Source organism: Callorhinus ursinus, unplaced genomic scaffold (genome assembly GCF_003265705.2).
Source record: "Callorhinus ursinus isolate GAN/ISIS: 27379988/994484 unplaced genomic scaffold, GSC_fseal_2.0 scaffold26, whole genome shotgun sequence".
Taxonomy (NCBI): Eukaryota; Metazoa; Chordata; class Mammalia; order Carnivora; family Otariidae; genus Callorhinus; species Callorhinus ursinus.
This window is the reverse complement of record NW_027397088.1, coordinates 15,642,375-15,655,527: the sequence shown is the minus strand read 5'-3', so window position 1 is coordinate 15,655,527 and position 13,153 is coordinate 15,642,375. Positions and strand designations below refer to the sequence as shown.

Below are 13,153 nucleotides of genomic sequence, written 5' to 3'. Positions count from 1 at the left end.
TGAAGCCTGCTTACGATTCTCTTTCTCCCTCTCCCTCTGCTCCTCCCCTCCTGCTCACTCCCACTTGCTCTAAATAATAAATAAAATCAATCAGTCAATCAAAGTACACTACCACACCAACTTCTTTGTACACCCCCTTCTTCTTGCCACCAGCCAAACAGGTAATCCATATGCCCATAACCATCATTCTGGACTTTCTCAGTCTTTCCATACCTGACAGAATCTGTCCATTCTGGTTTCTGAAAATACTTCAGTATTTCTTGCAGGAAACATGAGGTTTAGAAGAGCCAAGTGTAACAGGATGGGCAATGTCAGTGTAACAGGATGACGAGGGTAAGGATCTAGGCATAGCCACCATCAAATTCAGAAGGAGCGGATTACAGGCTCAAAGTCTCTAGAACGTTTCCATTCACACAGTAACATTCCATTAATGTAGATTATTTTTTAATATCATTTACCCCAATGATCAAAAGGAAATCAAGACCTAGGCACTCCCATCAATCATCACAGAGTCCTCCAGACCTCCACCAAACAGGCAAAGAGCCTGAAGAGAGAGTGGCTTTCCCTTTCACAAAGAGCAGACAAAGATTTCAGAAGATGTCCTTTTAATGGCTAGGTAAAAAGGTAACTTTCATTTTTGCCTCAATAAAGAAAAATAAATGCTCCAGAACTCTGGATTCTACTGCTTTCTGTATGCCAAGAAAAAATCCCCGACATTAAGTATGACCAACAGCAGCAAGTACGCAGGGCCAAACACAGCTCAGGGGGCGTTTCCCCTAGAAAAATAACACTTTGCAAACACACAAGATGTTTGGACCAAAGAATTACAAAACACATGACTGGCATCATCAGAAAATGGAATCGCTTTGATTTCCAGGTTGGAAACTCAAGGCAAAGGTCTGAGACTTGCATAGTCCACACCTCATATTTTAATTTTTCTTACAAAAGTCAAATATAAATTTACCCTCTTTCCTCCACTCCCAAGAGAAAAGGCATATTTAACCGGTGATGCTAAAAACCATATATTTAGGAACAGCAATGAACTGTACAAGAACGGCTAGAAAATCCTAAAGAATACAGAACGCTTGGTCCAGAGCAAAGACATAAATCATGGCCCTGGAATCTTAGGATCCTGGGTTGTGTCCCACACAGTCTAAATGCCTACCAAGAATGCAAGGGGTCAACCACAAGATATGCTCCTCTTGGGGGTATATACACGAGGCTCAGGGAATTGTAGGCACAAGGTTAAAAGTAGCATCTCATCAACAATGTTCTAAGTGACATTTTGAAACAACCACTCCACTTTCGGTAGTTAGTCTGGGTTTGACACTGTCATCAGCAGGGACAGGACACCCCACCAGCTTATTGGAAAAGGTCTAATACACATAAGACAAAGGAAGGCTGACCACTCAGTCTAGCGAGGCACTGACAAAGCCCCAGGAATTCAGATTTCGGTTCTAACAACGTGCATTAGAAGGCAGGGTTCTACCAAATAATTTGTACTAAATACCAATGAAGGATCAAAACAAATGAGCTCTTTAAGAGCCAGAAAGTATTAAAAGTTACTATTTGGGGGGGCTCAGTCAGTTAAGCATCCGACTCTTGATTTCAGCTCAGGTCATGATCATAGGGTCGTGAGATCGAGCCCCTACTGGGCTCTGCACTCAGCACAGAGTCTGCTTAAGATTGTCTCTCTCCCTCTCCCCTGCCCTCCCTCTCTAAAAAAAGTTTGTTAAAAAAAAAAAAGTTATTATTTTGTATTTGCTATGTACCCTACAACACTGCAAGAAATCTTAGCCCTAACTTCCCTACCTACTTGTAAACTACCAAGCCTGGAGCATCCAGGCCACCTCAGACCAGCCCTCAATCCAGCCCAACCTGTCAAACCGTAACCTACATTATGTCCCTGATGGATTTCCCTAGTAGATAGAGTGTGACTATAACCAAATAAAATGCTGCTATGAATCCTTTATTCAGTAAAACAAGGTCCTTGGCACACTAATTAAAGCAGATTAGAAATGGTTCCATTTTTCTGAGATTCATCCTGAACAACATTTCTCTTGTCCACTGTCCTGGTGACCAAAGTTAAATGGCCCATGCGCACACAGCTGCCACACACCAACACAGCAGCACTGTCAACTAAGAAAGGTACTAGGAGTCAAGGACAGAGGGCCAGCAACGCCCTCCCACACCCCAAGAGAATGAAGCCTTAGAGATGTTGGTCCCATGCTTGCAGGATCTTTGGGGGCAGGGTGACGGCCATGCAGCTCAAGGACCAGGTGCTGACATGTCCAACCACACTCAGAATTTTGCTCCCCAAAAGGAGATGAAAGATGATGCCAGATGCATGACCACCCACCATGCTTGGGAGCATGGACAACATCATTACAGGTTCCAACCTATTTGCTGATGGGATTTCTAACACACATCCTTGACCTCCCTCTCTTGTGAGGACGCATTTCTCACACTGGGGCCGAGCGAAATGTTTGTGGTGAGTATCTGAAACATGACAGACTTGTCACTGAGACACTCACCCAAGGGTCTTTAAAAGAGAGGAAGCTACAAGGCCCAGGACATTGGCAGAGATTCTTCGTCCATATGCTTGCTGACTAACAACAAATCTGAGACACAGCGCTGAGAATTAGGAGAAAACTGTATTCTGGGTTTTCGAAAAGACGACACAGCATGATGGAGGAAAATAAGACTGAGCTATTATCTCCAATTTCAGACCGAAATACAGTTAAGGATCTTAAAATACCTAAGGCATGATTTCCACTATACTCAGGACTCCCATTAAATACACACATCTAGACAATCTCCAAAAGGTAACAAGAATTCTGGAGAAAGAGTACAATTTTTTTTTCTTTTCCCCAACCTCTCGAACTACCAAAGTCATCAATCTAGTCATCCAGGAAAACCTCGAGTATGAGAACGGAAGGAAAAAAACCGTAACAAACCAAAAACCAGAAATGGAATATAATTTCGGGGGTGGGGGGGTGGGGAGCACAACACATGAGGTATGAAATCAGGCAGATGACAGGAATCACAAGTTGGCAACCCTGTGGCAAATGCTCAGGGCAGGAACGGACTCTGTTTGGCCCACCACATTTTCTGGTGTGTTCGTTTCTGATGACAATTAGCGGACTTTTAGAAACCAGGACCTGGGACAGAGAACATCCAGAACCCTGGCTCCTCTGTGAAAACCAGGAGACTGGGTGGGTGGGCCCGAGTTGGCTCCCCTGTGGGAAACGCTGGTGTCCCTGGTTTAAGGCTCCAGCATTTTCAGCCTTGGGTACTAACCTTTTCCTCGACGGCCCTTCTTCAAAATCTGAAGAACTAACATCGTTGCTAGTAGAGGACACTTGGGATGCATCGTCCTTCTCATTCTCTGACTGTTCTGACGCTGGTCCTAATCCCTTAGACTGGCCATTACCAAGGAGCCCTACAGGTGAGAAAAGGGGACAAAGACTTAAAACACATGACATCAGGAAGTAGCACTTTACCACAGTTACCCCTACACCATGGCTGATGAGGCCAGACCAGAATTTGGAAAGAAGAAGATTAGAAGGTATGTATCTCCCCCTTTTGAGTGGGACACCTCATTCTACATGAGGCCTAGGAAATCATTTCAACAGTTAAGAAATGCAGACAGGATTTTGTAACCATAATAGACTCTGCAGGGTTCTTATTGAAATACATAATCATCTTTCAGGGCTTGGGCTAGGAAGAAAGGCACCTCGTGTATTACCAATTTGAACTAGTTAACCTTCAAAGGCTAACAGATGTACGCTAGAAATACTGAAATCCGGGGACGCCTGGCTGGCTCAGTCCGTGCAACGTGCGACTCTTGTTCTCAGGGTTGTGAGTTCGAACCCCAAGTGAGGGGGAGAGAGGACTTTAAAATAAATCTTAAAAAAAAAAAAAAAAAATACTGCAGTCCTTTTTGGAACTGCCTTCAGGAACCAGACAAGAAAAAGCATCATTATTTTGGAGCCACAGCTTAAGTTATTAACTAGAAATTCTACTACACAACTTCCTTTTCATAGTAATCCATTATATTAGACACTCACGTTTGCCTTTGATGGTCTCAAAGGAGAAGGCCTCTCTAGGACTGCAGGTATGACACCATGCAGAACACGGAGTCTTGGGGCCCTGGGATGTCCTGTTAAGCAAGTGAACTGGAGAAAGGTCTGTGCCAAGGGATATTGGAAGTATTTTAATAAGCACTGAGGCCCCACTAATGGGTGATGGCAGAATAAAAGCCTGGCCAGTCTTCTAGCCCTGAGACGTTCTTGAATCTAGGGTTCTGGACATAATTTAAGTCCTACCGATGGGAAGCTCACCCCAACACAAGTGTCCGCAGTGACTGGCCCCCAATTTCAGTCTCATCAGCAGCCTCATGGGCATCAGAAGCTGGGAATCCGTAGGAAGGCCTACACAGGATCTACGTTTTCACAGCCATAGCGCTTGGCTTTTAAGCAAAGCCAAAGTACAGTGTGGACCCTCGATTTCTGTCCTTCCAACATTTCCCCCAACTCTGTAAGCACTTCCCTGTATTAAATCCCTTTTGGGGCGCCTGGGTGGCTCAGACTTTAAGTGTCTGCCTTCGGCTCGGGTCATGATCCCGGGGTCCTGGGATCGAGCCCCGCATCAGGCTCCCTGCTCGGCGGGAAGCCTGCTTCTCCCTCTCCCACTCCCCCTGCTTGTGTTCCCTCTCTCGGTGTGTCTCTGTCAAATAAATAAAATCTTAAAATAAATAAATAAATAAATCCCTTTTTGGTTCAAACACTTAAGAGTGGTTCCGACTACTGCACTAAACACTATACAGGAAAGAGGATTCTATATATTTGGTAAAGTCATCTGTAAGAACGTGGTATAAGGAAACCAAACCCTGGGACTCGACCTGTTTGTGCACGTGCTTCCCTGCTTGTGTGTTTGCACATCCTTTCTGAGGATGAGTAATACCAGAACACTGGAAATCTACTGGAATGAAATAAATAAAGCCCATGGCTATCACTTAGACATGTGGCTTTTGGGAGTCAGGACTGCAAAACAGAAGTGAAATCATACACAACTTCCCCAAGAAAGAGAAAACGTGGGCAATTTACACTGTGAGGTCAAAAGGAGAGATGAATTGTATGGTAGTCACAGTTTGAGGGCAGAGGTATGATCTATGCTAGCCACTACTATGCTCACTAGTCACATGCAGCTCTATTTTAATGTGTTTCTTTTTTTTGACATGGGGGGATGGGTCAGAGGGGGAGAGGGGATCTTAAGCAAGCTCCACACCCAGAGCAGAGCCCAATGCAGGGCTCGATCTCGATCCCAAGATCATGACCTGACCCGAAACCAAGAGTGGGAAGATTAAGCACCTGAGCCACCCAGGTGCCCCAATCACATCCGAACATCTGAAATACAGCTAGTGCAGAGAAGGAAATGAATTATTTTTATTTTTAGTCAACTGAAAACTGAACATTCGATAATTTTATATTGATTAATTTTTGAAACATTTTGGATGTATGTTTGAGGTTGAGTCAATTATATGAAAATTAATCTTCCCTGCCTTTAGATTTTTTTAATGAAGCTCTAGACAACTAAACCTACATAATTCATAGATATTAACTACATAAAATGACAAACAGCACTTTAAATAAGGTCACAGGGTGAGGAGAAAGCCTACGGAAAATAGTAGGATGGATACAGGAGATACTCTAGAGATAAAGAAACCGGGCCAGGGGAGAAGTCATACATGTAAAGAGGAGAGGAGATGGGTGAATGGCCACACCTGAAAAGGATGGGCAATTCCAAATAAAAACTGATTACAGAACCACACGTAAAATTAATGAGCGAGAGAAAGAGAGGCATCTTAAGTATAAGCTTACTCTTGGTTGAGTTCACATTTTCCAATAGTCCATAAGTACAAAAAGGAGAATAAAGCAAGAGAGGAGGAGAGAATGGGAGTTCATCCATGCTTGCTTGCTTTTTTTAAGTTTTTATCATCTGCTCATTTTCTTAACACCTACCATATGCCAGGGCCCTGGGGATACAGGCATGATCAAACAAAACCTAAATTCCAGTGAGGAGGGAGATCGACAAGCACACATGGGTGGATCAGTTAGTATGTGCAAAGGAGAAACCTTGCACTTGGAGGGCAAGGAAAAAGTGATGGGGGGAGGGGGGACATAACAACGGGACACAGTGAATGTGAATTGGTGAAGCCAGAACACTTAATCACAAAGCTGGAATTTGCAATAAACCTAGAAAACCAAAACCAAAAACGGGGATGGTGGTAGTGAAGGAGGAGGGGGTTGTTTTGAAGCTGTGTTTGGATCGAGGAGGAAACAAGCATGGACCATGTGCTGTCAGGTGAAGCCCAGGCAGAAGAAACACTGCTGTGCCCTTCGGTACATAACAAGATCTTCCGTATTTGCTGCATGAGTAAGCAGCTAGTGAGCGAGCGAGCGAGCGAGCGAGCAGAGAAGAGTGAAGCCATTCAGTGACAAGCTACACCCCTGCCCTTCTGACAAGAATAATCTCCGCAGATTATAGAGCGGGGATTCTCAAACTTGAGCATGAATCAGAATCACCTGTCCAAACACAGTCCACACCATCTGTCCTGTTCTAACAAGTTTGCACGGGATGCTGATGTGGCCTTGGCTACTGGGAAACCACATTTTGAGAACCACAACTGCAGGGCAAAACCAGGTTCAAGCCGGTAGGAGACCCAGGGCTCTAAGACACTAGGATGCTCGGGGCAAGTGTGAATCAGAGGTAAGGAAACCAATTCTGATTGTGCAATCTAAGATGACCCAAATGAAAGTAAGGCATCCAACCCCAAAGTTCTGTTGGGGCATTCTTCTACCTTTTATCGGGGATTTTGTGAAGGCAAAGAAGATTACTTACACAACTTAATCACAAAGCTCTAAGGAGTCAGCTAATGACAAATTCAGAGGAAAAAAAAAGTAACACACGCGGGGGCGGGGGGGGTGCCTGGGAAGCATTCATATCTATGTATGATATGAATAAGCATTCATATCTATACATCAATCTAAAAAGGCATAGGAGGTATCTCCTCCAGAAGTCAACTGTCCAAAGTGCAAATTCAGGGAAACTGGATTGTGAAATTTTACAAGGCAACAGGGAACCTGAACTCACTGTGCATGAGCTCTTTGAAGCTCACTGGTGAGACAGAAGTGAGCAGGATGCTCTATTAAGCCACAGTAAGGCGTGGCTGAGCTACATGAAAATCACTGAAGTAGCAGTCATTGTCCCAAGCCGTCACCAGACTAATAATATCTTCCGAGAACTCCAAAGTTTCCCCCATCCCGAGGATTAGCAAGGACGGTTACCTGAACTCTAAGAGGTAAGTCTGATTCGCTTTCCAGATTAGGAAAATTGGGGCCCATACAGAGGGAACTCATTGCCTGTCAATGCAAACTTGAAGGAGCTGAGCTTTTCACTGCCTTTATAAGGGGCAAGACCCATTGGTTCTGCATGCAATCTGCTTTTTCAATTGGGGTACCCCCATCCTGTAGAGAACATTTACATTCATTTTCAGTGAGGCAGTCTACAGGGTTGGGCAGAGACATGCCCACTCCACCCGGCTCCCCCCCTCCCAGCCCACTCTCACACCTCCCATGTACGAGCTACCCCATTTCATTTTGAAGATTTTAATCCAAATCATACTGCCTGCCTGATCCAGAAGAGCCAGGTCAGCAAGATGGAATAGGAAGCCACAGGGCAGAACAGCCATTATCAGAACATTAGACAAGCTACTGTGTGTTGCCTTTTCTTCTCCCTAACAAAGCCCTGCCATCAATTTTTTGAATTATTATTTTTAGTCGATGAGAAATAATGGAACAGCGTCCCCTCCTTCTAACACACGAGCTGATTTTATTTTCCCAAACCCCTCCCCCGATCACCACAACCCTTCGTTGGGAGAGGAGGTTAAATGGAGAAAACTGAATAGCCCAAAGATCCTGTTCTCCCCACATGAGCATTTGTTCCCCTCTATTAATATTCAAGAGGTTGAACTTAAATTAAACCATGTCTATTGTCTTCCACAAAAGCAATAAATATGAGCTGAAAATTCCAAACCGCTGCGGGGGAAGGCAGCTTGGGGACCGCCTGCAACCGTGGCTAGCCACCGGCGGCCCACAGGGGCGGCGAGGCCCAGGCCCGAGACCTCTCGGCCACCGTGTGTGGCAGGGCCCCTCTTCACAGGCTGAGAGCCCCCAAAGAATCCAGTCAGTACAACAGAACTGGGCCATCACGTTCCGGGGCCTTTCAGCCCATCTCCCAAAACTGAGCAAGAAATGAAAAGGCTTTCCATTCAAGGCAACACACCAAAACTGGCTTCTTGGCTAAGCCTGGAACTTTAGCAGCAGTAGCTGTGGGTAAAAAGAATTCCTGTCCTTGGAAGACTGGAGATGGAGGAGCATGATCTCCCTCTCGCCTTCACATGGGGGGCGGAGGGGGAGTTTGAATACAAACGAGGCCAAGGATCCCGTTCGCTCCAGAAGTCCAGCTTAAGCACCTGATGAGAGCTAAAGATTTCAGAACACCGAGGGAGAGAGACTGAAGGGAATCCTATCTAACCCTGGGACAGACGGACGGACGGACGCACAGGGACACACACACACAGAATGTGCAGCCCTTATAATTCCATGTTTTAGACACAAAGAAGTTTCACCAGCCCTCCCATTAGCTACACGTACATGAAAGAATACAAAACCAAAGGAAAAAAAAATCGAACCCCTCTGCTTCACAAAAAGCAGAGCCTAAAGACGGGTTAAAGAGAAGGGAAAAAAATGAGACCTTTGAAGCTTCCAAAACATTTGGAGCATACCAAACATTAGCATATTAGGGAGAGTCCATGTACTTGACTTTGTTGTAGAAGAAATGCACAAAAGGTAATTCTGTATTATACAGCCAGTGCCCGTCTGTCACCCCATCACTGTGAAACAAGGTATCACATTACATATTAAACAGTCAAGCATCCAAAGAGAGCTTTCATTTTCAGCTGCAGAGTGTGTGTGTGTGTGTGTGTGTGTGTGTGTGTGTGTGTGTGTGTGTGTGTGTGTGTGTGTGTGTGTTGGGGGTTGGGGATGGCTGCTGTGTACTTTGAGTTGAGAGAAAAATTACCACGACAGCCCCTTGGGTGGAGGTAGGACCCTCTCTCATATTCAGAATGCACAGTCTGCTGCCATTGCTTGTGAAAAATAGAGTCTGTTTTTCATCCAAATTTTTAAAGAAAAATCTGTGGATTGTTTTCTGGGGTTTTTTGTTTTGTTTTGTTTGCTTAGGGATACCAGGGAGAAATGGGGCTCCGGCCGGCCTTGCAGGTTCAACACGAATACACGAATACAGAGTCCGAACCCAACTGTACACACCTGGGTCAGCAGCCAAGCTTCTGGATGGATCCCCAGGTTCCAGGGAAGGGGATGAGCATGGCAGAGAGGTCTGCGAAGCTAAGCCCAGGCTCCCCACATCAAAACGCTGAGGTAGACGAGGACAAATGACAGTCTCGAGGCATGATGTCACGGCCACACTCATGGTCAACAGAGCACAAATGAAAGTGGGTTGAATACCTCAGCTGACAGAAAATAATGATCCCTTCCCTCAGGAGAAGGGCCCCTGAGCAGATAGGGCTCCCCTTTGTCTACTCTAAATCAGCTACAGAGATTTTGCATTCTAACCAAGAATATGGAATCCAAAAATAACCCCAATGACCCCTCAGAAGAGCCCCCAAGATAAAGAGACGACAGGGGCTGTTGTTAGTTTAACACCCAACAAGTAAACAGATAATGCCCCAGGAACCCTTTCCCACCACCACTCTTTCCCCAAGAAACCTTCTTGGGCAATCTGAAGCTCAAGTTTTTGAAAGAAAAAAAAAAAAAAAAAAAAGGTGTTCCCTAGAAAAACTGACAGAGAACTAATTAATTAACATGGAAAAGTTGGGCCACTGGGTAAGCAAAACCAATGTCAGATTCTATCCTTTTTTTTTTTCTTGTTTCAAAATCAAGCACATGGCTACCTTTGAGAAAGATGAGGGGAAGAGAGGCAGGACCCTTGAGCCCAGAAGGGATTTCCTCACCTTGAGGCACAAAGGAGTGAGCCAGCAGACATTTACACACAGGAAGGGCGACCACATTGCTGCAAACACTAAAATGGGCCCTGTTCTAGCGGTCTAAACCCCAAATGAGTGAGCACCACCCAAAGACAAAAGACCTCTCCTTCCCACATCCTGACCAGGAGTCACAAGAAGAAAGAAAACACTCCTCATGGAGAGGCTCCAACAACCACCACCAAAGAGCCACAGTTGGACTTCATTTGGTACCAAAAAAAAAAAAAAAAAAAAAAAAAATCACTCAGTAGGAAAGATCCAGGATCTCTCGTTTCTGGACCAGCCGTGGCAGCTACTGGGAACTGTGATGATCACAATGGCAAGCAAATCGTAGTGTGCATTTTGCAACAACTCCTTTACTTCTTTAGGGTAAAGCGCTCTTCCTCCTTACATTCTCCCTCTTTTCCCTTGTTCTTCCTCCTTACCATGAATTTTACAACATCACAACAGGTAGAATAGCTTGAATAATAAATAATAATAATAATAATCACTGAAACAGAAACATCCACATTGCTCCACAAGGAGAAGCGCTCTCTACTTTTGCACGCAAGCATCAACTACTCCTCCATCCCAGGCCTTAATTCCTCCGGGTCCAAACCCCATCCCAACACTTTATATTGATTTTACGCTGGCAAACCAGTTGAAAGCATGCCCACCAGGCCAACCTAGTTATAATCATCCATCCAAAGCATGAATCCTGGAATCCCCTAGGACGTGCAACTCAAGCTTCTATCAGCTAAGGGAAAAGGTTCCACTGTGCAAATGGCCCAGTCCCAAACATCCCAGAGGTCAAAAACCGCCTTCCACATTCAGAAGAAAAGAGATTAAAGACAGATGCTGGATTTAGGCTGGTGTGGAGACCGAGCTGCAGGACAATGGCATCACTGCAAAGTGTGAACTTGGAGTCACACACAGTAGAGGTAAACACAGGTCATTTCTAGAGAAATTCTTTTAGATAGATCAAGGAGACCAACACATCCAAAGTTTTACATTCAGATAATCGGACGTGCCAAAATCAGATTCTTTTTTCCAAATCATCCAATCTGCACTTCTCAAAGGGAGATTTCCATATACCTATGCAGCATATTCTCAGAAAGCTAGAGATAGTCAACCTTTAAGTAACTGCCATATGCATGTGTATTTATCTTTAAAGCTTAATATCATCACTTACATTTACCCCACAGATGAGTTACCAAAAGACACAGGCTCTCAAATATTATCAAGTCTCTACAAAGTAAACCTGGCTTCAACTCAGATCAACAAACCCCATCAAGTTACTAGTCTGTGTACTACTCTGTGCTGATAAACAGGCACCACTCCAAATACTGTGTCCTGACTAACATCACAATTTGCGGAGAAGAGCCACACCCTTAACCCTAAAACCTCTCTAGCTGCTTTTACTCCCTAATACAAATGGACCCCACAGAAGTTCTCAACTCCCTTGTGCTTGTAGCATTGACTGGGAGGGATGGAAGTTTCTAAGGGCCCTCATTACCTCACTCACAAATCAGACTGCACACCCGCTTTTCAGATGAACAGATTAAGGAAGGATTAAGTGGGCTATTCGAAGCAAATAATAATAATAATAATAATAATAATAATAATAATAAGGAAATTTTAAAGCTGCTGACAGCAAGCAAGTTTAGAGAGGCCTACCACCTCCCAGAGCAACATTCTTTCTCATACTGAAATCTAAGGTAAGCAACACAAAAAGCAGAACTCCAGGAACGCAGCCACAGAATCTGCAAAAATCAGAGGCACCTAAAACTGATGGCTCCTAAAATTCATTTGTGTTTACATCTAGTAATGCAAACCCAGATTCATGCACGAGAGGTGGGAGGGGAAAAAAAAAATCGAGAGCACTCGGGAGTTTCAAGCTTTAGGGCTGACCTAGAATCACCGGTATCCATGTCTGTGCCTCAGTTTCCTCCATCTCTCGAGGAAGGAAGACAAGAGGTACAAAGTATTAAGGGAAAGGAAACCATGCATGCTGTTGATGAAGGAAACCAAAGCCGTGGTGAGGACGAACTAATTAACTTTAATCAAACATCTATTTTTAAATGCTGGGAAACGATCACATAAACTGGCAATAAAATAAAGGCACCAGCCATAGCTGGATGGCGTTCGGTCCCCAGAGAAACGTCTAAATTCATACAAGCCTGGCTAAAACTGCAGATTTGGCCAAAATGGTCAACAGAGCTGAATGCTTTAAGAACGACATTAATTCTCTCTTGTAAATTTCCACAGTGCCTTTGCAGGAGCCACCACTACCCCCCAGGGAGGATATCAAAGCTAAAAGAATATTAATATTAAGCAATCGCAACACTTTTAACATACTCATATATACACACAGATAGATCTATCTAGCACCTTGCCATCCATAATGGATTTAATCAGGACCCCAGCAGGGGAAAAACCACAAAAGGCCTATTTCTCCAACAAAAGCCATAGCAGCCTGAAACAAACCTAGAGCTATTTGGTTTTTTATTTTATTTATAGGAACAGACCTTCTATCCCAGGTTCCTCAAGATAAGCCACCAAAAACTGCACCTGACAGACCCGTGGAGCAGCCATCCTCAGAGCCGGATCATTGCAGAGAGACAGAGAGGAAGGAGGACAGAGGGAGGGAGGGGGGAGGGAGGGAGGAGGGAGGGCGAGCGCAGCGAGGCAGGCTCCAGAGCACTTGTCAACAATCCTCCCCTGTACGTAATAAGCAGGCGGCAGTGCACATTCCGCGCGGCAATAGGACGGCCGCGCAGCCCTGGGCCCGGGAGGGGGAGGGGAGGCGCCCGGGAGGGGGAGGGGAGGCGCCCGGGAGGGAAGGGAACCCAACCCCGAAGAGGAGGGGTCTGGGGCGCTTTTTTCCCCCCCCCCCAAATAAAGTGGGGGGGGGAAAAAAGGGGGGGGGGGGACGAAAAGAGCGACTAGCTTTTCTCTCTCCAGGCAAAGCAATTTCCCCAATCTGCAATGCAGACAAATCTTTATTGGAGAATTTCTGGCATGGGGCGGGGGGGGGGGGGGGGGGGG

At 45.1% G+C, this 13,153-nt stretch overlaps 1 protein-coding gene across 1 annotated transcript in view; it reads right to left on the bottom strand.

Annotated features, from left to right (window-relative positions):
* The window catches only part of JARID2 (jumonji and AT-rich interaction domain containing 2), a 250,040-nt gene that overhangs the window by 97,961 nt on the left and 138,926 nt on the right, over nt 1-13,153 (bottom strand). Inside the window, 1 exon segment of the mRNA XM_025891071.2 lies at nt 3,301-3,442. Within this exon segment, the coding sequence (XP_025746856.1) occupies nt 3,301-3,442 (142 nt within the window).